Source organism: Saimiri boliviensis, chromosome 15 (assembly GCF_048565385.1).
Source record: "Saimiri boliviensis isolate mSaiBol1 chromosome 15, mSaiBol1.pri, whole genome shotgun sequence".
NCBI lineage: Eukaryota > Metazoa > Chordata > Mammalia > Primates > Cebidae > Saimiri > Saimiri boliviensis.
This window is the reverse complement of record NC_133463.1, coordinates 15,264,879-15,290,460: the sequence shown is the minus strand read 5'-3', so window position 1 is coordinate 15,290,460 and position 25,582 is coordinate 15,264,879. Positions and strand designations below refer to the sequence as shown.

At 36.8% G+C, this 25,582-nt stretch overlaps 1 protein-coding gene and 1 pseudogene across 2 annotated transcripts in view; both read right to left on the bottom strand.

Annotated features, from left to right (window-relative positions):
- NKAIN3 (sodium/potassium transporting ATPase interacting 3) overlaps positions 1-25,582 on the bottom strand; it is a 644,097-nt gene that overhangs the window by 313,481 nt on the left and 305,034 nt on the right. For both annotated transcript variants that reach the window (XM_074386695.1, XM_003935525.3), the window contains exon 3: positions 11,782-11,862. In XM_074386695.1, coding sequence (XP_074242796.1) covers positions 11,782-11,862 — 81 coding nt within the window. The remainder of the gene's footprint in view (positions 1-11,781; positions 11,863-25,582) is intronic.
- LOC120362312 (small ribosomal subunit protein eS7-like) lies at positions 15,197-24,011 on the bottom strand (annotated as a pseudogene).

Here is a 25,582-nt window from a genome sequence, read left to right as displayed (position 1 = left end):
TATTGATGGAACGTATCTCAAAACAATAAAAGCTATTTACGACAAACCAACAGCCAATATCATACTGAATGGGCAAAAACTGGAAGCATTCCCTTTGAAATCTGGCACTAGACAAGGATGCCCTCTCTCACCACTCCTATTCAATATAGTACTGGAAGTTCTAGCCAGAGCAATCAGGCAAGAAAAAGAAATAAAGGGTATCCAAATTGGAAAGGAGGAAATCAAATTGTCTCTATTTGCAGATGACATGATTGTGTATCTGGAAGACCCCATCATCTCAGCCCAAAATCTCCTGAAACTGATAAACAACTTCAGCAAAGTCTCAGGATACAAAATCAATGTGCAAAAATCACAAGCATTCCTATACACCAGTAATAGACTTCAAGAGAGCCAAATCAAGAACAAATTACCATTCACAATTGCTATAAAGAGAATAAAGTACCTAGGAATACAACTAACAAGGAACGTAAAGGACCTCTTCAAGGAGAACTACAAGCCATTGCTCAACGAAATAAGAGAGGATACAAACAGATGGAGAAACATTCCATGTTCATGGTTAGGAAGAATCAACATCGTGAAAATGGTCATACTGCCCAAAGTAATTTACAGATTCAACGCTATTCCCATCAAGCTACCAATGACCTTCTTCACAGAACTGGAGAAAAACACCTTAAACTTCATATGGAACCAAAAGAGAGCCCGCATAGCCAAGTCAATTCTAAGCAAAAAGAACAAAGCAGGAGGCATCATACTACCAGACTTCAAACTATACTACAAGGCTACAGTAATCAAAACAGCATGGTACTGGTACCAAAACAGAGATATAGACCAATGGAACAGAACAGAGGCCTCAGAGGAAATACAACATACCTACAACCATCTGATCTTCGACAAACCTGACAAAAACAAGCAATGCGGAAAGGATTCCCTGTTTAATAAATGGTGTTGGGAAAACTGGCTAGCCATTTGCAGAAAGCAGAAACAGAACCCCTTCCTGACACCTTACACCAAAATTAACTCCAGATGGATTAAAGACTTAAACATCAGACCTAATACCATAAAAACCTTAGAAGAAAATCTAGGCAAAACCATTCAGGACATAGGTGTAGGCAAGGACTTCATGACCAAAACGCCAAAAGCAATGGCAACAAAAGCCAAAATAGACAAATGGGACCTAATCAAACTCCACAGCTTCTGCACGGCAAAAGACACAGTCAGTAGAGTGAATCGGCAACCAACAGAATGGGAAAAAATTTTTGCAGCCTACCCATCTGACAAGGGGCTGATATCCAGAATTTACAAAGAACTAAAGCAGATCTACAAGATAAAAACAAACAAGCCCATTCAAAAATGGGCGAAGGATATGAACAGATACTTTACAAAAGAAGACATACAGGAGGCCAACAAACATATGAAAAAATGCTCATCATCACTGGTCATCAGAGAAATGCAAATCAAAACCACATTGAGATACCATCTTACACCAGTTAGAATGGCGATCATTAAAAAATCGGGGAAACAACAGATGCTGGAGAGGATGTGGAGAAATAGGAACACTTTTACACTGTTGGTGGGAATGTAAATTAATTCAACCATTGTGGAAGACAGTGTGGTGATTCCTCAAGGACCTAAAAATAGAAATCCCATTTGACCCAGCAATCCCATTACTGGGTATATATCCAAAGGATTATAAATCATTCTACTACAAGGACACGTGCACACGAATGTTCATTGCAGCACTGTTTACAATAGCAAAGACCTGGAACCAACCCAAATGCCCAACGATGATAGACTGGATAGGGAAAATGTGGTAGATATACACCATGGAATATTACGCAGCCATCAAAAACGATGAGTTCACGTCCTTTGTAGGGACATGGATGAACCTGGAAACCATCATTCTCAGCAAACTGACACAAGAGCAGAAAATCAAACACTGTATATTCTCACTCATAGGCGGGTGTTGAACAATGAGAACATGTGGACACAGGGAGGGGAGCACTACACACTGGGGTCCGTTGGGGGGAAATGTGGGAGGGGTGGGGGGGTGGGGAGGTGGGAAGAGATAGCATGGGGAGAAATGACAGATACAGGTGAGGGGATGGAAGGCAGCAAACCACACTGCTATGTGTGTACCTATGCAACAATCTTGCATGTTCATCACATGTACCCCAAAACCTAAAATGCAATAAAAAAAAAAAAACCTCATTACTAGATTCAGTAGGTTGTATTTGTTTAAATAAGAAAGGAAAGACACCATATATCCTTGATTTAATTTCAAACTACCACCAGAAAAAGAACTCCTTGAGATGCAAAAATATTTGAAAATTTATAAAAGACAGTGGATGGATTATAAATAGCTGAGGGAAACTGAGAGCTCTGTTTCCTCTGCAATTGTTCATATACTGAACTCTGAATTGACTGCTGAAAATTTTCCTACTGGAATTAACCTGTCCAAAAGCTAATGTTGATAGAAGAATCCAACCTTGAAGGAAAATGAAAAAGAATTTTCCCAATAAGTGCAAAGGAACAGTTCAGGGTAGGTAATAAGAATGAGCCTTGAAAAGGAAGAACTATTTCACTGATGCTGCTTGGCTACTCAGGTAAACTATTCAACTGAAGATTTAAAAGGAAGACCCTCATGAATGATGGTGTCAGTTTAAGTCAAAAGAGGACAATAAGGAGCTATTATTGCCTTCTGGGAAAATGGCTTAGATTTCTCCAAGAATCAAATTGCCTGCAAGTTAGAAAAAGCATAGCTGCTAAAACGTGACATAGAGAATCAAATGAAGGTGAGTTTTCCTTCTGTGTAGGAAGCAACTTGCTGTAATGTGAAATGAAGCAAGCTTGGGAAGGAAGCTTTAAGACATGGCATCTCAGTTTACTGCTGTGTGCCTTGAGCAAGTTAGCCTCTCCTAGCTGAGGTTCTTCATTTATAAAATAAAGATACTGATGTCTACCTCTGAGATAAGGATAAAATGGGGAAAAAAAGTGATGGAAAGCCCCTGTGCTATATAGGAAATCAGGAAGTGTTAGTCCATTTCCTTCCTCTGTCCTCTGCCTGTAAGTTTTTGGAAGGCTCCTGATCAAAGCTCATGAACAAGATAAAATGAACCTTTGTAGAATGTCTTTGCATTCATTTTTATGTCAAAGTTACGCTTGTACACAGCTGTACAGATTCAGGATTCTACAAAAATGTAATGTAATGAAAATTCTCTAAGATTACTAACATGTAAGTACCACATCTTTTAAGAAAAGCCAATTAGGAGAAATATTAACCTAAATTTTTTACATAAAATGTAGCTAGAAATTTTCAAATAATTTAAAATGTAAAATAATCAACAAATGCCATTAAGACAGATTGGACTATTTTATTTGGAATAAAAGTATTACAACTTGGGTTTTCAACATAACTTATTTTTTAGTATCTTAAAGTATAGCAAATAAGATGAGTTTTCATATTTAATTCCAAATGTATTCCTAGGGAGGAAAAAATTATTTCAAGTCTTGTAACTTCCAAACAAGCAGTAATAACTTATTAATTGTGCCCTTGGTGATCTTAAAGTGTGGCATGAAAAGCAGCCTTGGAGACTTCCAAAGATGCTTAAAGTACTCCTCCGGGAAGCAGTAGGGACACCAGGAGAATCTGGCTGCAGATATATATCAAAAAGCTATTTACATGTTGAAGGAAATGATTTAATTAATACTGTTACAGCTGTGAAGTTAATATGCAGCTCCGAGGTTCTATCACAAGGGACTCTTTCATATTTTTAAACAAGTCACTCAGTCCTACTATTTTTCTCTTTTACAGTTCTTGCATAGTAATAAATATGTCCCAAAGGTTTTCAGGATGAGAATTGTGATGTCTGTTAATTTCTCCAATAATAATAAAGATGATGATGTTGATAATAATAAGAGCCACCATTTACTGAAACCTCACAATATGCCAAGATCATTACTAAGCCCGGTATAGGTATTATTTAATCCTTTCAACAATTATTGCTGTGGCTTTCCTCATTTTGTAGAATAGGAAATTGAGGCTTCAGAAGATTACACAAGTATAGACAGACACTTTTAGTTACCTACCCACAACCATTCCACACCCCACCATACATATACACATTCCTTTAAAACAATGCATCCATTACCTTCAAGTGCTGGAAGGCAGGGGGAGAACCAGAACACTTAAGCCCACAGTCATAAATGCCTGTTGCAGGGCAGGCTGGCAGATGAGAGAAAAGCAAAGGGAATAGCTAGATGCTGTGATCAAGAATCCCATAATAGACAAGGGGCATGATTGTTTATGCACATGAGAATATACACTACTAGCTGATAAGAATGGTTAAGGCATTCTCTGTGGTGGCCATGGTTACCTCTCTTTTCTTGAGACTACGCTATTTTGTTTTGTATTAAAATTAGCTTTCTCCCAGTTGATGGAATCAGTGAGATCCCTAATCTTGAACCTTATCTTCCCCTGGTAAAGAGACAGATGTTGATCCAGCTGGGATCATTATACCCTCCTTCTAACACACCCTAGTAATTTAAATCGTGAGCAGGTGGACAACAGCTGGGTCCTGTTTGCATCTCAGCTGTGCCTTTCTGACAAGACTGTCAATCTTCTGCACCTCCAGTGTCTACCTAAGCTCCTGGCTGTCTCAAACCCAATCCTTCTGCCTCCTGCTTCTGTTGTGCCTACACAGTGTCCCTTCTAAAAGAATTAGCTAGAAATATGGAGAGAGGAGGCAGTTAGAGGTTGGCTAGGCAGCTAAAGAGGGAGGGTCTCAGGAGAGAGACGAGCCTGCAGGAATGCATCTGCACTGCCCCTGTGGTGTAGTTAGCAGGTGGAAATGTGGTTAAGAACTTCTTATACCAAGATGTCTGCTCAGAAGGGACTGTCCCAATTTAGGTAAAGGCAAAATAAATCAACTAAATGTCCTTAACTTGACCCAGAGCTGATTGCAATATTATTAACATTGTGGTTTTGCCCCCACTGGCCCTCTGCAGGTGTCGCTTAGGCACTGATGAGTAGTAACTAAGATGGAGTCACTCTGGCCAACCCTAAGCATGTGCAGATGCAACACCCACAGGGGGAATCTGTACCCCTCCCATTAAGACAGAACACACAGAAGTCTTCCTTGTTTCTGGCACATAGAAGACCCAGAACTCAGCCCCATTTCTGGCAATCCACTCTCGGAGCCGCTCTTGCTGTGGAGAGCTTTTCTGTTGCTTAATAAACCCTACTCTGCCTCACTCACTCTCCGGTGCCCGCGTGCCTTATACTTCTTGGCCATGGATCGAGAACTCGAACCTTGCTAAACTAAGGAGTAAGGAAACTGCAACAATAATATCTGTCAAGTGACACCCAAGAATCTTAACACAATCTGTGATGACTAGTTTATAAAAAGTCTGATTTTTGAACTTTTAATTCACATCATCTATGATTGATTCTGTTACTCACAACTCTCCTCCTGAATTCTCTAACATAAAATTTTCTCAGTCTTTCCTAAATTAATTAAAAGTTAAACATAATGAATAAAAACAAAACTAAAACGAGATCTATAATATACATTATATATATTTGAACAGATTTATTCTGAAATCATCGGAAAAAAACAATGTATAAGGTTTAATCATAGAGTTGGGAAGACTGGATGGCAGAGAGATCATTCCTATTATAAGGTATATACAAACTAATATAATTAAAGTAATATGTGCCAAAAATGATGGATGATATTCTAGAAATAGATCTTATAGAAATTTATTATATTATAAAAAATCAAAACAAATCAGTGAAAAGCCTACTAAGTATATATTGTTTTTGCCATTGGTCAGCTGTTGGTAAAATATCTATTCAGATTTTCACCTTGAACAATAAAGGAAAATTATGCTACAAAGAGACTAAAGCCTAAAAACATCATTACTAAAGCAAAAAATAAAAAAAGACAAAACCCATTAACAAAAAGTGAAAATAAAAGCTGATTATTGAGCACATTAGGAGATATTTAACTTTGACGAAATTTTTAAAAATTCAACTTTAAACAAAGAAATGTTTTTTCACCATGAAAATAGCCCCCAAAATCCCAAAATGATGAAACAGATAAACTTGTGCTAATAACACTCTAGATACTCAGATTTTGCAAATAATGGTATACTTTTTGGAGAGGAAATTTAGCAAAGTGTATGAGGAGCCTTTAACATCTCCATTTAAAAAAAAAAGCAGAAGAAAATTATTGATGTTTGGTGTAATATTACACAAAGATTAAAAATATTAGCCAAGACTTTAGTAACAACATGAAAATATTATTCATGAAGCTTAATTATTAAAAAGTCAGAATGTCAATTTTCTCTGCAGTATTATTTCAACAATAATAAGAAAAACAGAAAAGAAAAACGATAGAAACAGAGCAGAAGGAGTATAAATTGGAATCAAAATATTTATGGCAGGGGTCTTCAAATGTTTGAAGCAGAAGTGATGTTTCTTCTTGTCGGTCTAGTTTCTGCAACTTTTATATGTAATTTATATTTTTTATTATAAAAAAAGAACTCTAACAAAAAATGCCCCTTGCCCTGTTGACAAAAAAGGAAAAGAGGGAAGAGGAGGGGAGAAAAAGGGAGGGGAGGGGAGGGGAGGGGAGGGGAGGGGAGGGGTGAGGAGGGGCAGGGAGGGGAGGCGAGGGGAGGGGAGGGGAGGGGAGGGGAGGCGAGGGGAGGCGAGGGGAGGAGAGGGGAGGGGAGGCAAGGGGAGGGGAGAAGAGGAGAGGAGAGGAGAGGAGAGGGAGAAGGAAGGAAGGAGGGAAGGAGGAAAGGAGGGAAGGAAGGAAGTCAGGAAGGAGGTAAGGAGAGAAGAAGGGAAGGAAGGAAGGAGAAAAGGAAGGAAAGAAAGAAAGTGAAGTCTCATGTCATTGTCTATTTCTAAGCCCAATTGTTGGGCTTAATAATAATTTAATTGGGCTTAATAATAACTACCACTTCAAAAAGTACTGAAATGTAATGGGGAATTAAAAAACAGTCTTTAAATGCAATCTGACTGTAGGTGCTGTTGCTATGTGATAGAGTGGCATTTCTCATCTGTGTGACAGAGAGCTCATTTTTAAGGAGTACATTTGGTTGGGCCTTTGTAGATAAGACAAGTGAGGATGCTTGCAAATAGCCTGGATTAGTGAGGGAGAGACAAAGGTAGAGCTGATTTGATTTGATCTATAAAGGAGTAAGAATTTTGATCTTAGCAAAGAGCCTGGGAGAGAAGAGAAGGGAAGATAAAGTGGTCACAAACAAGTCCTATCTGGAGTCCCTCTTGGCAGAATGGCCAATGAGGAATTTCCTGGAAAGATGGCCAAGGATTGCTAAAACATAGAGGTCAATTTGGTCAATTTAATTATTGTCTATGAGGTGGTATCAGGATTATGTTAGCTCACCAAATTATTTGTGAAACGGTCTCTTCTCCTGTATTTTCTGTAAGAGTTTGAGTAAGATTAGCATTATTTATTTATTATGTTTGATAGAGTGATGCTGAGTAAAGACCTCCACCCCGAGCCCCTTTTTGAAGGCCTTCGAAACTCCAAGCAGGCAAATAAAGGAAAATCCCAAAATTGTTTAAAGAGAAATTCCAGGCATCTAGCTAGCCCCAGAGGTAATTAAGTAACTTGCTAAACAAGAAGATAATAGTAGCCTTAACAATAGTGAAGGGAGTTAAACCTCCAGAGATGTTTGCTTTCCCTGCAGAAACTAAAGATGACATCTGAACAGATGTCCCTGAGTTGTCTTTCAGAGTCTTGGACACCCACTGGGGATCCCCACCTAACAGATCTGCTGGTACATAGAGCCCAGATTGGAGGGAAGTGAAAACTAACCTTTAGCTATTGCCTTCTGTTCCAAGTTTTTTCATGAGAGGCTTGGAGAAAGTCACTCCCCCTAGCAAGTTGACATTTTTCTACTAACTCCAAAATTTTTAAACAGAAAACTCTGTTTTCTTAACCAATTGCAAACCAATTGTTTCTGCTTTGATTTTCTTTTTTCTGTAGAAAGATTTTTAATTATAAATTCATGGCTGGCAATATTGATTTTTAATTTTTTTCTATTAATTTTTAAATTTCTGTTGAATCTGTAGTTATGTCACTTCTTTCTTTGTAATGTTTCTTCTTTTTTGGATCAACCTTACTACGTGCTTGTTGGTTTATTAATCTTTTCAAAGAACCAACTATAGGATGTTAGTCAAATTGCTCTTCTTAAGATGAAAGTGTATATCATTGATGTTTAACTTTTTTCTAATATCAATTTAAAGCTACATTTCTTCCTCTAAATACTACTAGAAATTCATCCACAAATAATAGTTTTTTTGAATGATGTATTTTTCAATTTTCTTCTAAATTTCTTGTTTGATTTGTGATTTATTAACATTTATAAATTATTCTTATATTTGCGGTGGGAGAATATTATCTTTATTATTTCAGTCATTCAGCATTTATTGAGACTTGCTTAAGGCCCAGAATACCATCTTGGTCATTGTTCAGCACACTAATAGAAAATGTATCTCGTAATTTTAAGTGTAATATCCTCTATATGACAGACAAATTGTTTGATAGTGTTGTTCAAATATTTTATTTGTATTGAATTGTGCCTACTTTTTCTCTCAATAAGCAAGAATGGAGTATTAAACTCTCCCCATGTTAATGGATTTGCCAATTTCCCCCTTTAATATTTCACATTTTTACTTCATATATTCTAAAATTCTGTTATTTGATGTATTTTGAATTATTGTTTCTATTTAATACATTGACCCTGTTATCATTATAAAACATCTGTTTATCTATATTCATACTCTTTATTTGAAGTCTACTTTTTTTCTAACATTAGTATGACCACAGAGGTTTTCTTCTGATGATTGTTTGCATAGCATGTATTTTCCATCTTTTTAAATTTCCACACATATATGTGTTTATATTTAATATGTATTTCATATAAATAACATAAAGTACTATCTTCTTAAAAATCCATTGTTCTAATCTCTTTCTTTAACTGGTGTTTAGTCTATTTACATTTCATATAATTATTGACATTGTTGTATTTTAATCTACCATATTGTTATTTGTTTCTTATTTGTATCATCTTCTTCGGTTTCTTACTGTTTACATCATTTTTATTTAGCTAGTTAGTTATACTGGTTACTCTATGGGAGTGGTTCTCAAGCTTCTTGGCCTCAGCACCTGTCTATACTCTTAAATGTTAATGAGGATCCTAAACAGCTTTTGCTTATGTGGATTACAGCTATCAGTATTTTTCTTACTAGGAATTAAAATGAACTTTTTAAAACACAAGAGTACACAGCCTATCCAGCATTGTAAGAATCTCAGTTTTCAGGCACTCCAGCCCATGAGATTGCTCACTACCTTTCACGTGAGACAGGACAACTGTCACTCAAAGAATTCAAACTGTTTGCAAAAGAACACCATAGCATACAAATGACTATTTATAGGCCATATCTGTCATTGGAATAACACCCAAATCCACAGAGATGTTGTGGAAGTTACTCTGGATCCCATTTTTAAAGAAAGATTCACTATATCAGAAGGTATATTTTGGACCAAAGTGACAGTATAGGGAGGTTTCTATTAATCTATCTGAATAAATAATTCCAAGAAATACATTCATGAACTAGCAGGAGAGAGAATCTAGCTACGGACAAAGAGTTTCTTACACAATCGAACCAGTCTGGAAAAGTGGCTAGGTATTTGTGTTTGTCAAGGGTCCTTAACTCTGCTTTATTTTCCAAAATAGATTTCCTACAGATTGGAATTGAGGCTAAACTTTGGCTAACCAGGGAGATGTTACAGTCTTTGAGGCAGTAAATAGGAGACCAACAGAAAAATCTTTAGGATGTTACTTGATTGACTGCTTAATGGCATTTAAATAGGTAATAAAATAAATAACCAGGATGACTATGTCCATGTTTTCAACCTTGCACCCAAAGAAATGAGATAAAAACTTTTAGACATGCACATGGATATTCAAAAAGCAGTTACAGCAAGCAATTCACAAAAATTATCTTGAGCAGTATGGAAAATCAGTTATATGAAAAATATGGTTGCTGATATTTACTTATGTGTTTTATCACTTCCCAGATTTGTTTTAAAGCTTACCTGAGTTACCACATATCATGTGTATAATAAACACTGACTACTATTATTATGGGAAAAGCTGGTCTTACTAGTTTTCACCAAGACTCCATGGAACCAAATGATTTGCTTCCAAGTTCACAGTTAATAAGTGCTAAAGACAAGATTTGAACTAAAGATTTATGATTCGAAATTCAGCCTTCTTTCTAAACACTATGATGCCAATTACATAGGACAAATTTCTTTGGTCTAATTTATCCCAAATTAGTTTATATAGAAGAAAAGATAATAATTTCTACCCAGTGAAATAAAAAATTAATTAAAATGACCATTCAAATCACAAGATACAAAATGCAATGGGTTGAATATGTGCTTAGCATATTATTTGTAATTATTTTATTCATAAGACTTGCATCTGAAAATTATTTACTTCATAATCTGCATTTATAGAATATAACTGGGCATTAATTTAAGTATTTTTTTTCTGCCTTAGAAATTAGTGGTGAACTACAGTTGATAGCACAATTATTTAAGTTAGATGTTAGTCCAAATGTATGGAACTCAATTTTGGAAATATTACTTCTGGTTCCTGAATACATTTGCCAATGTGAGAAAATGGTGACAAGTTCTAATTACAGTTATTATAGTGGAGAAAAAAAGAGTAATCACCTCTGGAGGCTCTGGAAAAAATCCTTCAGGGATTTTTGCTACTTGGTTGAATCAAACATGTTTTGTTACCACATGAACTTCAAAGGAACCTAATTCTAAAAGTATCCTTGCTGCTCAAGACACATATTCTAAAATCTAAACCAGAAGTAAATTACTTAGAAAATTTGAGACCGATATAAAACAGTAGAATAAGTTAGCATAAATGTATTTGATAATGGGAATTTTTAAAGGATGACAGCTTTCTTGAGCTTTCTTATACTTTTTGGAATTATGCTGTTAAGTTTCCTCTCTAGAGTGAAAATTATGCTAATTCACACAAAACCTGTTTAAGAAACACAACTAGAAACTTAAGTTGTTCTTACACTTGGGTGATGAGATAGTTCTGTAGGAGGCATAATAAAATTATGTGCTTTGCTGACAGTTCTAGACAGGCAGATATAATGTGTGCGTCATTGCTCCATTAAGACAACTGTCTTCTGTGTGATTAAAATTTCAAAATAGGAATCACCACACTGATGCATTTACTTCTTAGTAAATGTGGGCTCTACTTACCTATATAAGGATTTCATTTTTTGACAATTTTTTCCAGAATTAATAGTCCAGCAAAGATAGAAACTTGCCATTCGTGTTTGTTATGTTAACATCTTCATTAATCCCTTTTACTTTAAACACAAGCATGTTCAACACCATTTTCTACTTAACATTTAGGCCTGCAGTCACTATGACATTATGTCTTTTTAAAATAGACAAGAGGATACATTGGAAGTTGAGTCCCACTTCAGTATAACAAACTAAACCAGAAGGCAGTTGTTTTGAAGTTCCATTATATTAACATAATCCCAAGATGATTCTTTCCTAAAGGGTACCTAAAGTCTTTTTTGAAAAGTATTTCAAGATTCTGTACCCACACACATGTAAAATATACATATATGTGGATGTAGTCACAATACTTAGATGTGTACTCATTTTAAAGTGTATTTTAAAAGCATGATAAACTCACCTTAGAAAGTCCACCGACTTCCAAATAAAAGCAGATAATGAACACATTCCAGGTGACCCAGAGGGCAGTCCACACAGTATACTAGATAGAAAGGTGGGAGGGAGAAAGAGAAAAAAAATGTGGAGATGAAAGGCATGTATATGAAATAAATCAATAATAAAAATGTCAATAGGTCTATCTTCTGGGAAGAAACAGACAGAAAGCACTCAGAAAAGAATGCTCTCCAGAAATTAAAAATCCGATAGTTTCTACTGTTTTCAGTAGGTATCAATAAAGATAGATTTACTTTTAAAGTACTTTGCTGGCTTGCAGGTACAAGTTAAACTCAAGTGTTGATTTGATTTCTGTTTTCTGAATATTATCTTTTCTGAGGAACACAATTATGCAAATCATTCTGTGAGCTCTCTATCATCTTTAAGTTATAATATAAAACCATCAAGTTTTAAGAAATGTTTATTGAAACCCAGCACTGAAAGAAGACCATGTTTGAAAATAAATGCATGGAGTACAAAATTAACAAACTTTTATCTGTTGGACTATTTTATTAAAAGTAGAAGGTTTGCCTATAATATGATCATATAATAATAAAAATATAATCTTATAAAATAGTTTTAAAGCAGAGAAATTAATAAATAGGATTAAGAATTAGAAAAAAAACAGATTTGCATATCTTCCAATCATATCCATTCAACAAATTTTAAACCTACGTGTCTTACTGATTAATTGATTTTATCAAGGTATTACATACTAGGAAACACCTTCTCCCAGAGAATTAGTCAGTCTCAATTAAGGTAGTCCTAGATTGAGAGACTCATTGATAGAGAATCAATGATTGGACTAGGGCTCCCCTCATCCAGTCACTTTCTTATGCAGATAAGAAATTGAGGCCCAGAAAACTGACATACAGAACAGCTAGGATGACTGAGGATGGTACTTACTGTAGAACACAAATAACATATCAAATACGTTAGTTTCCTTATTCATTTTATTTTATCACAAAAATGCACAAATTCTTAATGTCTTAGGTAGACTTATTAGTTGAATTATTGCTATCAATGATTACAATCATTGCATGCTATTTTTAAATTGAAATATTGAAATCATTTCCTTAGCTTATTCTATGCTGTCAAATAATCAAATTAGAAATTTTAGACACTGTATAATATAGCCATGTTACTAATACAAACTTTATCAGAAGCTTTTAACTATTTATGAAATTTAATTTATATTATATATTCTGTCATTTATGACTATTTAACGGCTTTCAAGATTATCTCATGTAGTAGCGTAGTCCTATAATCAGTTACATTTAATGTTCCATAATACAATTGTTTTTCTGACAAAAGATTTGCTTGCTGTTTATTTATTTAGAGATGGAGGTTCACTCTTGTTGCCCAGGCTGGAGGGCAATTGTGTGATCTCGGCTCATGGCACCCTCCACTTCCCATGTTCAAGCCATTCTCCTGCCTCAGCCTCCCCAGTATCTGGGATTACAAGCATGCACCACCGCACCCAGCTAATTTTGTATTTTTAGAAGAGACAGGGTTTCTCCATGTTGGTAAGTCTGGTCTCAAACTCCTGACCTCAGGTGATCCACCAACCTCGGCCTCCCAAAGTGCTGGGATTACAGGCGTGAGCCACTGTGCCAGGCCTGCTTTGTTTTTAAGAATAATACAATTATAATTATGAGTTAAACCTCAAAATCACTGGAAATTTAGTTGGAAAATGTTAAAAAGTTAATAGTAAGTAAAAATATATAGTGAGATATCTGGTATATGCAGATATTGCTGATGTTGCAATATATGCTTTTCATAAAGTCTTGTAGTATGAGTGGACTTGGTAAATTTGAACTTTCAATAAGTTTTAAAGCTCTTCCTAACAAGATGGCATCTAGCATCTGCTATCTTCCATTCTAAATAAATCTAATTATAAGTATACTGAAATCAGAGAGCTTTGCTAACCTCTAAATCATGAGAAAAGGGTCACAGGAAAAGGTCAGAGAAAGAACATAAAATAAAGCAATATTAAAGTAAGGTAACAAACTAAATTAATTACAAAGCCATATGACGGAACTTAATTATTAGGACTAATTCCTAAACCTACAGGTATTTTTTTTAGAGAATCAATTCATAGTGATAACAATGCATAATAAAACACATCTATTTAAAGATCATAGCACGAACTTGGTGACTGAAGTGTGTTCAGAGTCTCTCAAAAACTGTACTATTGATGGTATTTCTGAACTTGCAAAGGCAAAATTACCAGACTAAGTAACCCTCAACTGTCAGTTCCTATGTTTTTGACAGTAATAGGGTTATTATCCGGTTCTTTCTGTGTTCCTGGTACTATGCTAAGTGCTTTACATAGATCATGTTGTTCAATCATCAGCCTTAAACCGAGGTAGAGGGATATTCATTTAATCACCTATTTAGTGTTGGAGTTAGAATTTGACACCTGATACTTTGATTCTAGAACTGGGATGCTTAAGCATTACAGGGTAGGCTTTATTCTAAAAGATTTTAGTAAAAGGCTTATAGATTCAGGACAAGATAATCCGTCACTCAATTAAGCAATTTGTCAAATGATCAATTCACCAGATTACCAGTTTGCCTCAAATTTTTATTCATATCTGTTCTATAATTGGCAATTTATTTTAGAATGACAGTATATTTTATATTTTACAATTAGCATGACATCCACAATATGGAATTCATGTTGTTTGTTTTAGCAATATTGTGTAATATCTTCTAATACATTTACAAGTTTTTTCTAATAAATTTGTGTTTATTTGCTGAGAACAAAGAAAATGTATATTTTTTATTTTTAAACTGTTATAAGATATAAACTGTACCTTATTGTGCACTTGAGACACAAATCTGATCATGGGTGTAAGAGAAAAGAGGTATCTAGAGATATAAATATGCACTTGAGACACAAATCTGATCATGGGTGTAAGAGAAAAGAGGTATCTAGAGATATAAATATGTCATAGAAATCTAGCTAGGCAGGAAGTATTATATTAGGATAACCAATGACCAAAGAGACTGCCTATCCTCCCTATCATATTTCTGAAGTGTATTATTTTATTTATAATTCAACTGAAGCAATAATTTAAAAAGTAAGACTCCCTATTTTTAACAAATACCCTATGGTTATTATAAAGCAGGCTTACATCATATATTTAGGTAGATTAAATATACTTGTAGTAAAGAAAGCTTTTCAATATAAGGGGAAAAAATCACTCTCTGCATAATCTCTCCCTCTCTCTTCTACTTTGCTTATGTTTAGTACATACATTTAAAATCCAAATCCACATAGACAAAGCCTGTAATAATGAAAAAGAATGTTTATGCATTCTATCTGATTTCTTTTTTTCTTTTTTTTTTTTTTCTTTTTTACTGTGAATATATTTTTTATTTAGTCATTCTGTTTACAATTGAAGCTCTGGGAATTCAAAATTAACATTCTTGCCCGTGAGCTTCTTACAGACACCAGAAAAAGTTTCAACCTTGCGTTCCACATTGTTCTGCTGTGCTTTGTCCAAATGAACCTTTATGAGCCGGCTGCCATCCAGTTTCACGCGGATTCTCTTGCCCACAATTTCACTTGGGAAGACCAGGTCCTCAAGGATTGCATCGTGCACAGCTGTCAGTGTAAGGCTCCTGGGACGCTTTTGTTTATTTTTTGTATGGCTTTTTGGAGTTGGCTTAGGCAGAATTCTCCTCTGAGCACTAAAGACAACATACTTCCCACTGAACTTTTTCTCCAATTCGCGTACTAGCCGGACTTGGATTTTTTGGAAAGATTTTAGTTGAGGAACAGGAAAAAAGATGATGATAGCTTTCCGGCCACCACCAACTTCAATCTCCTTGGCTGCTGTAATATTCAGCTCCCTGAGCTGAGCCTTGAGGTCCGAGTTCATCTCCAGCTCCAGAAGAGCCTGGGAGATGCCGGACTCGAGCTCCTGGTTTCTCACCATTGGGCTTCACGATCTTGGCACTCGAACTGAACACGGCTTTCTCCTTGGTGAGCGCCGACTTAGGGAAAGCTCTGATTTCCTAAATGTATTCTAGTTTTACAAGGATATTTCAGCATTTTTAAATGGAAATGCACATCTTCCAGCCTATTTCTTCCACATCGAGCAATTAGTTTATAATACGAATTATTTTTAATTTCTGAGCTTGCATATTTTCCAATTATGAGAAAGGCCATTCATTCATTCTTTCATCTACAAATCAATTTGCTATAATACTATATGCAATATGCTAGACTTATAATAAAAAAGTAGAGTAAGTTTCTTGCTTAGTCATTTTTGTAACATTTTCTAGCCGAGTAAATGAGAAAACAAGACCCATGAGCAGCTCAAACATTTGTCAAGTATTTACTCTGTATTTGGCTATCGTAAGCAGGTCACATACATTATATAATTCTTTAAAATGACCCATGGGTCAGGTTTTTGCAAATGAGGTAACTATGGCAAAAACAAAGCAAATAAATGTCCTGAGGCTTCACAGCCAATAATGGTGAAGAGGAATTTAAGTGTGATGTTTAACAGTTGAATCAAAACCTAACACTCAACTACATGTTGAGCAGTGACTCCAGAATGGGATTTATGCTGACAAAGTAGGACAACTTTTCTATACAACAATTCAGATTAAAATGAGTTGTCCTTTGTATATATACATTTGAATAAAAGTCCAAATAACTAATTTATGGACTTTTCAAATTTACTTGATCCTTTAAAATTTTTAAAGGCTGTTAAATTTTCCCTTTAAAATTTTTAAAGGCTGTTAAATTTTGTCAAAGGCCTTCTCTGTATCTATTGAGATAATCATGTGGTTTCTGTCTTTGGTTCTCTTTATGTGATGGATTATGTTTATAGATTTGAATATGTTGAACTGGACTTTCATCGTCAGGGTAAAACCTACTTGATCATGGATAGCTCTTTGATGTGCTGTTGCATTCGGTTTGCCAGTATTTTATTGAAGATTTTTGCATCGATGTTCATCATGGATATTGGCCTGAAATTTTCTTTTTTAGTTGTCTCTCTGCCAGGTTTTGGTATCAAAATGATGTTGGTCTCATAAAATGAGTTAGGTAGTATTCCTCTTTTTGTATTGTTTTGAATAGTTGCAGAAGGAATGATGCCAGTTCCTCTTTGTATGTTTAGTAGAATTTGGCTGTGAACCTGTCTGGACCTGGGCTTTTTTTGGTTGGTAGACTATTAATTGCTGCCTCAGCACCCCTTTATGTTAAAAATGCTCAATAAACTAGGTATCAATGGGACATATCTTAAAACAATAAAATCTATTTACAACAAACCCACTGCTAATATCATACTGAATGGGAAAAAACTGGAAGCGTTCCCTTTGAAAACTGGCAGTAGACTAGGATGCCCTCTCTCACTACTCCTATTCAATATAGTATTGGAAGTTCTAGCCAGAGCAATCAGACAAGAAAAAGAAATAAAGGGTATTCAGTTAGGAAAAGAGGAAGTCAAATTGTTTCCATTTGCAGATGACATGATTGTATATTTAGAAGACCCCATCATCTTAGCCCCAAATCTCCTTAAGATGATAAGCAAGTTCAGCAAAATCTCAGCATACAAAATCAACAGGCAGAAATCACAAGCATTCCTATACATCAATAACAGACAAACAGAGAGAAAAATAATGAGTGAATTCCCATTCACAATTGCTACAAAGAGAATAAAATACCCAGGAATACAACTAACAAAGGATGTGAAGGACCTCTTCAAGGAGAACTAAGAACTACTGTTCAAGGAAATAAGAGAGGACACAAACAGATGGAAAAACATTCCATGCTCATGGATAGGAAGAATCAATATCATGAAAACGGCATACTGCCCAAAGTAATTTATAGATTCAATGCTATCCCCATCAAGTTACCAATAGCCCTCTTTACAGAACTAGAAAAAATGACCTTAAACTTCTTATGGAACCAAAAAGGAAGATGTATACTCAGACAAACCTAAGAAAACGAAACAAGCTAGAGGCACCACACTACCTGACTTCAAACTATACTACAAGGCCACAGTAATCAAAACAGCATGGTACTGGTACCAAAACAGATCAATTGAACAGAACAGAGGCCTTGGAAGTAACACCCCACATCTACAACCATCTGATTTTTTGACAAAACTGACAAAAACAAGCAATGGAGAAAGAATTCCCTATTTAATAAATAAATGGTGTTGGAAAAACTGGCTAGCCATGTGCAGAAAGCTGAACCTGGACCCCTTCCTTACACATTATACAAAAATTAATGCCAGAGGGATTAAAGACTTAAACATAAGACCTAACACCACGAACACCTAGAAGAAAACCTAGGCAATACCATTCAGGACATAGGTGTAGGCAAGGACTTCATGACTAAAATACCAAAAGCATTAGCAACAAAAGTCAAAATAGACAAATGGGATATAATTAATCTTAGGAGCTTCTGCACAGCAAAAGAAACAATCATTAAAGTGAATGGGCAACCAACAGAATGCGAAAATTTTTTTACAAGCTACCCATCTGACAAAGGGTATCCAGAATCTACAAATAACTAAAACAAATTTACAAGGAAAAAATAACCTCATCAAAAAGTGGGTGAAGGATATGAACAGACATTTTTCAGAAGAATACATTTATGTAGCCAACAAACAAATGAAAAAATGCTCATCATCACTGGTCATTAGAGAAATGCAGATCAAAACCACACTGAGATACCATCTCACCCCAGTTAGAATGGCACTCATTAAAAAAATCTAGAGACAACAGATGCTGGAGAGGATGTGGAGAAATAGGAACACTTTTACACTGTTGGTGGGAGTGTAAATCAGTTCAACCATTGTGGAAGACAGTGTGGCAATTCCTCAAGGATCTAGAATTAGAAATTCCATTTGACTCAGTAATCCTATTGCTAGTTATATACCGAAAGGATTATAAATCATTCTATTATAAAGACACATGCACACATATGTTCATTGTGGCACTGTTTACAATAGCAAAGACTTGGAACCAACTCCAATGCCCACCAATGATAGACTGGATAAAGAAAATGTGGCACATATACACCATGGAATACTATGCAGCCATAAAAAATGAGTTCATGTCCTTTGCAGGGACATTGATGAAGCTGGAAACCATCACTCTCAGTCAACTTACACAAGAACAGAAAACCAAACACCACATGTTCTCATTTATAAGTGGGTGTTGAACAATGAGAACACATGGGCACAGGGAGAAAAACATCACACACTGGGGTCTCCTGGGGGATGGGAGGGCTAGGGGAACGATAGCAGGTGTGGGGAAATTGGGGAGGGATAACATTAGGAGAAATACCTAATGTAGGTGATGGGGGGTAGATGCAGCAAACCACTATGGCATGTGTATACCTATGTAACAATCCTGTAAGATCTGCACATGTACCTCAGAACTTAAAGTCTAACGAAAAATAAATTTTAAGGCAGGGTTGAGCTCATTTTAATTTCAAGGTTAATCTTACTTCAAAATATGTTTAACAAATTTGCTAATTCATCCTTATGTGAGTTAAAACCTGCTTGATTAAATTATCACCCATGAAATAACAAAGATTTAAGCAATTCTAGGGCAACAATCTTGTTTTGAATTTTACAAGTAAAATAAAAAATATGTTTGACTGAGGAGTAAACAGGAAATAATTTATTCTACAACAACGCCTTGTGACTGGTAAATATGATTTCACTGCTTCATATTGTTTATAGCCAATGAAGCACATAAGGTCCATTCAAAAGCCAAGTCTGAACATGGTATTCTCATAATGCAGGGGTTCCCAATCTCCAGGCTACAGACCAGCACTGCCTGAGCTCTGCCTCCTGTCAGATCAGCATGGCATTAGATTTTCATAGGAACACGACCCTATTGTGAACTACCCATGCGAGGGATCTAGGCTATGGCTACTTAGAAGAATCTAATGCCTGATGATCTAAGATGAAATACTTTCATCCCCAAACCATCCTGCCCAGCCTCTGGAAAAATTGTCTTCCACGAAACCAGACCCTGATGTCAAAAAGGTTGGGGATGGCTGCCCTAACGTACACATTCCTCTTTAGCCAAAATAAACTTTAATGAGCGAAGGCGTACTATGTGGTAAGGTTGCTTCTGTATTCTAAAAGTAAATACAGAAATAGTCAATTGTACCTTAACACTGTGATAGCATCTGGAAGGGAATTACTGCTTTCTGATTCTGTGAACTGTGGAGGTTTTTCTAACAGTTTTTGTGGAGAGGCAACCTCAACTATAGTGGCAGGAGCTTGCAACATTATATTTCTTAGAAAAAAAAATAAGTCTTGAGGAGTAAGTCAGCTAATGGTAGGTGCAGGTAGCACAGCACCTACCATTTTATCATAGAATTTCCTCAGCCAAGTTCAGGCTTAGATAAGCAAGGCAGTGCATTGTTGACATGTTCTGAGATTAAAAAAAAAAAAAAAAAAATCCTGTCCTGTCCATTCCATCTTGTAAAATCCTTTCATCCAATCACATTTGATTCATTTATTGTTTGCTCTATCACGTATGAAGCATATCTAATGGTTTGTACATACAGGAATAGGCCTAGAATACAACAATAGATGGGCACAGTTCTGTCTTCCAAAAGTACACATTGTTGAATGGGGAGAGACAGGTAGGGGAGCAATGATAGGTAGGGCAGGGTGCTGGGGCGGAAAGTGACCAGGATGTACAGCAGCAGAAGGGAAAAGGCACTTTCCCTTGCATTCAGTGGTCAAGTAAGGCTTTTAAAAGGTGACTAATTGAGGATGATTAAGGGGTTTTCCAAAAGGATAGGGAGATTAAGGCATTCCAGGCAGAAGGTGTAGTATGCATTATCTGAAGAGTCAAGAGCAGCATGTGGCCTTTGGAAAATACAAATCATTTGGCATGGTTGGCACAAGGTTGGCAACGGGGAATGCAGGAGGTGCTGGAGAGGTAGATAAAGAAACAATTTTCATAAGATTTGATTTACACTCTGAGAGTTTGGAAAATACTATAGGCATTCAAAAGCTTGAGATTCATGGTCCTTTACCCAAAACATTTTCATGGGGTGATCAGTTACTTAAATTCAACTGTGATGAACCCTGTTTTTTGTCCAAAATGGTAGTAAATTATCTGTTTTTGTAAAACTAAAGCTCTATTGGGCAGGGCATGGTGGCTCACGCCTATAATCCTAGCACTTTGGGAGGCCAAGGCGGGTGGATCACAAGATCAGGAGATCGAGACCATCCTGGTCAACATGGTGAAACCCCGTCTCTACTAAAAATACAAAAAATTAGCTAGGCATGGTGCCGCATGCCTGTAATCCCAGCTACTCAGGAGGCTGAGGCAGGAGAATTGCCTGAATCCAGGAGGCAGAGGTTGCGCTGAGCTTAGATCGCACCATTGCACTCCAGCCTGGGTAACAAGAGCGAAACTCCGTCTCAAAAAAAAAAAAAAAAAAAAAAAAAAAACCAAAAAAAAAAAACTAAAGCTCTATTAAACTATTGCAGTGAACATACATATTTTATTAATCTCTGCATGAGAACTTAGCACATACCTGGTGCTCCAAAGTGTTTGTTAGTTTGAAATGGATTAAATTTAATTGAACTATCTGTGTGGTGGTTTCAGCCAATAAAGAAAGCCAACACTAAAAATAGCAGAAGCGATTTTGAGAGAAAATCCCTTGCAATCAAAAAGCTCTTTCCCCTCACAGTGGAAAGTCAGTATGGATTTCTGCTCCAAGACTCCGCTTACCGCCATTGAAAAGCCGCCGCCTCTAATGGGACATATGCCACATTCATCTGCAGTTTTCTTTTTTACATCAGAATTAATTCCAGGATACCAGTTGTAGCTTCAAACCAAAGCATTGGACACAACAACTCAAGAATGAATTTAAAAAAAAAAAAACCTTCTCAAAAATCTTCAACATGCCCTTTTTATAAAAGGCAGTGTTTGTGAACAGATTTCCCATACTCACAGATTAATGATTCTTTAGGTACTTTTATCAAACAGATAATTTATACCCATGTTAGAATAAGAGGTAATCCAGTTTCGTAGAGGTAACAGTATCTGACTAGGAAGCAGGCCACGACTATTTCCTGTATCACAACTTATACTGACAATGGTAACATTATCATTTGGAATCTGGCAGAGAAAACAAAGCACAGATGATGCTACAGCAGCTTTTTGAAGCTAACAATCACAGGCCAGTACTCACCCAGTTCTGCTGCCTATTACCACTAGGCTCCTTGGGCTAGTCAGTCAACCTTTCTGACCTCTTTTCTTGTCTGGTAAATTAGAGAGGCTGACACATGCCCGGTAGGATATTTGTGAGAATGAAACTGAATGACATGCTTGATTCAGGGCTTTCCCAACAATTCACTGCTTGCTTTCTATCCCCTTCCTGAGAGAGGATCTTGAATAAGAGAGCAAATAAAATGAGAGCCTTGGTTGGCATAACCAATTTAAAGAGACCATCAAGATGAGCAAAACTGTGGATTTTTAGTCTTACTGATGCTTTTATTTAAAGTTTCTGAAAGACCTAAAACTGCCTTCTTCTACACACCGGAGGGAGAAAGGACAGAGAGAAGCAAAGGAAAGTGTACCAGCAGAGACGTGACAGCAGTTTCATCGTGGGTGGACTCTGTGAACTAGTAGGGCACTAGATAGGATAAATAATCAATAAATATGTATTGAGCACTCATTACATTCTATGCTCTCAAAGAGCACTTTGCCTAGAAGACGTAAATGTGAACAAATCATAAAACATACTCAAGACACTCTACAGGTGAAGAAGCCGACAGTGATTCCTGATGAAGGTGTATGGAAGGAGGTGTGCATGAGAAACTGAGAAAATGTTGCTAGACTGGGACACAAACTCCAGGCAAGGCTACCAGAGCACAGGGCTGGTGAGGCAGGTGCAGCAGGAGGCCCGTGGCACTGAGCTGTGCAGACTCTCAGCCCTTCTGGGTCTCCACACATGGCTCAGGGCCTCCCCCAGGCCTTGCCCTGCTTCTGGTCTCATTCCTCTTCACTGCCATTCCCCCACCTCTAGAGAGCCCCAGAAGCTGCACCTCCGCACTCCTTACATGTTAGCACGTGCAGAGCACTGCCTTTGACATTTGACTTCTTTCCTATTTTTCCAACCTTAGCACAGTATAGGTCCTCAACAGATGCTTAATGAATGAATCAGAACTGCTGTGAAAGTTCCCCTTGTATGGGCCTGTGATGCCTCCTGCCCAGACTCCCCTTTGTCCCTGGTGGACTCACTCTCATACTTGTACTGCAGACCTCAACCTCATCTCCCTGTAGGGCGACTAACCCCATTGCCCTGCTGAAGTCAGATATCCCATTAGAAATCTCATGGCACAGTGTGCTCCTTCATATCACTTAACACAGTTGCAATTTAACATTTGTGTGGATAATTGTTTGATAACGGCACACCTCTCTTCAGTGCACTGTAAGGTAAGCACCCAGGAAGACAGACAATATGTCTGTCTGTTTTTGCTCACCAGTATAGTCCACACTTAAAACAATGTCAAACACAGGGTAGAAGCTCAGTAAATATCTTTTGAATTAGTAGTGAATGGAAAAAAAGGGAGAACGAAAGTTAGAAAAGAAAGAAGGGAGTAAAGGAAAGAGGATGAGGAGAAAAAGGGAAGGAGGAAGGAAGAAAGGAAGGAAGGGAGGGAGGGAGGAAGGAAAAAAGGAACGAAGGAAAGGAGGCAGGTAGGGAAGGAGGGAGGAAATAGGAAGGGAGAAAGGAAGGAAAGAAGGAAGAAGGGAAGGGAGGGAGGGAGGGAGGAAGGAAGTGAGGAAGGGAGGGAGGGAGGGAGGACAGAAGGAAGGAAGGAGGGAGGGAGGAAGGAGGAACAGAAGGAAGGAAGGAAAAAAGAATTGTGAGACATGAGTTAGGTCAAGTACATCAAGCAAGAATATTCTTAGATTTTATCCAGCTAAGGAGCCAGTGGCGGTTTTAAGCCGGTGATTTGAGAAAAGCACAAAGAGCAAGTTGGAAGGGAGGAAGGCAGAAAATAAGAGGCAAAGTCCACCTACAGAAGAGAGACGGGAAAAGCCTCAGCCAAGGCAGCAGTTGTGTGGATAGTGCATAGGGTTAACATTCAGTGGGTAAAATCAACAGAACGAGACGTCACTGGTATATACCTACAGCTTCATTCTCTGGAAGCCGTCAATGGCTTTAAAGCCACCAGGCATTTTATTTCTCAGCAGAACACCAAAATCATTAAAAAAAAAGACTGTAATGAGTAAAAGTGCTCTATATTCATAGTAACAAACTGGAAGACATTTAGAATTCAACAACAGCTTGAGATTATGCATGATATGAAAGCATCTTAGGCTGCAAGTCCAACTCCATGAAATCTCCTTCTAGGAGATCATGTAGTTACTTAGCAGAGGCCATCTTTATGTATTTTTATTTTATTTTATTTGAGACAGGTTTCTCTCTGTTGCCCAGACTGGAGTACAGTGGCGTGATCATGGCTCACTGCAGCCTTGATCTCCTGGATTCAAGGGATCCTCCTGCCTCAGCTCCCTGAGTAGCTGGGACCACAGATGCCCCAGTGTTTGGCTAATTTTTGTACTTTTTGTAGACATGGGATTTCTACAAAAAACCTCAGCTGCTCTTTAACTCCTGAGTTCAAACAAACCTCCTGCCTTGGCTTTTCAAAATGCTGGGACTGTAGGCATAAGCCACCGTGCCTAGCTATGATTTTCGCTAAGAGAAGGAAAGAAAAGCAGAAATTGTTTAGTCCTTGCAGCGAATTAAAAGCCATCAAATGCTCCCAAGGCCATTTGAGTGTGGTCCATTCAGATACCTACATCTCTGTGAAATAGTGAAAGATATCAAAAAGCCAAGTTTAAAAATCAAAATAGAGAATGGATGCATTTAACAGAGAAAAGTTATAACTTTACTATTTTCCACAGGTGGAATTAGATTATGACAAAATGGAAAGATGGCATGTTTTTAAGTCTATGATTTTCTTCTAGTGAGGCAATGTCAATGTGTTCCAAGAAAACATACAGTAATTCTATTGAACACCATATATTTATTCAGGCTCAATGAACATTTTATAGCATGTTACTCCAACTTACAATACTTACATATGCATATTATTCCTCACAACCTTCTCAAGTGTGTGGCCTACAGTATTGCCCTCTTTTTATATTATAGGAAAGACAACTAATTACTGTAAATAACTTCCATTAGATTGTGGGTCACATCATACACTTCATTAAACTGTCCCATAATGGAGTGTGTACTGACCACATTTTGGATTTACATTTCAAATTCATCTTGACAAATGAGAAACTATTCAATAACATCTAGTAGGAAATACATGAGGGATATGTACCAAATATCCATATGTACATGCACTTGTAATGTCCTAAATCAATTAAAATTAAAATATATTATTGTTTTCAATGATTAAACAATTATGCTAGATAGGTTTGCTTTTTGAAGTTAGTGACAAATGTCATTGAAAGTTATGATAAATCAATACACTGATAGTTAATGTACATTGCATCTAACTTTTCTATAACCAAGAATATAAGCAGACTTCCTAGTCTATCCAAAGAATATATCCAAGAATATAAGCAGACCTACTCTATCCAAACCCTACTTTGAATTTCCCTAAAAAACTTGAATTTCGTTACACTGTGACACCACGCCATCATACACTTATGAGCATGATGCTTTGATCTTACTGTACAACACTCATTATATTTTCCACAGATAATCGCTTCTTAGCAAAATTTAATATTTG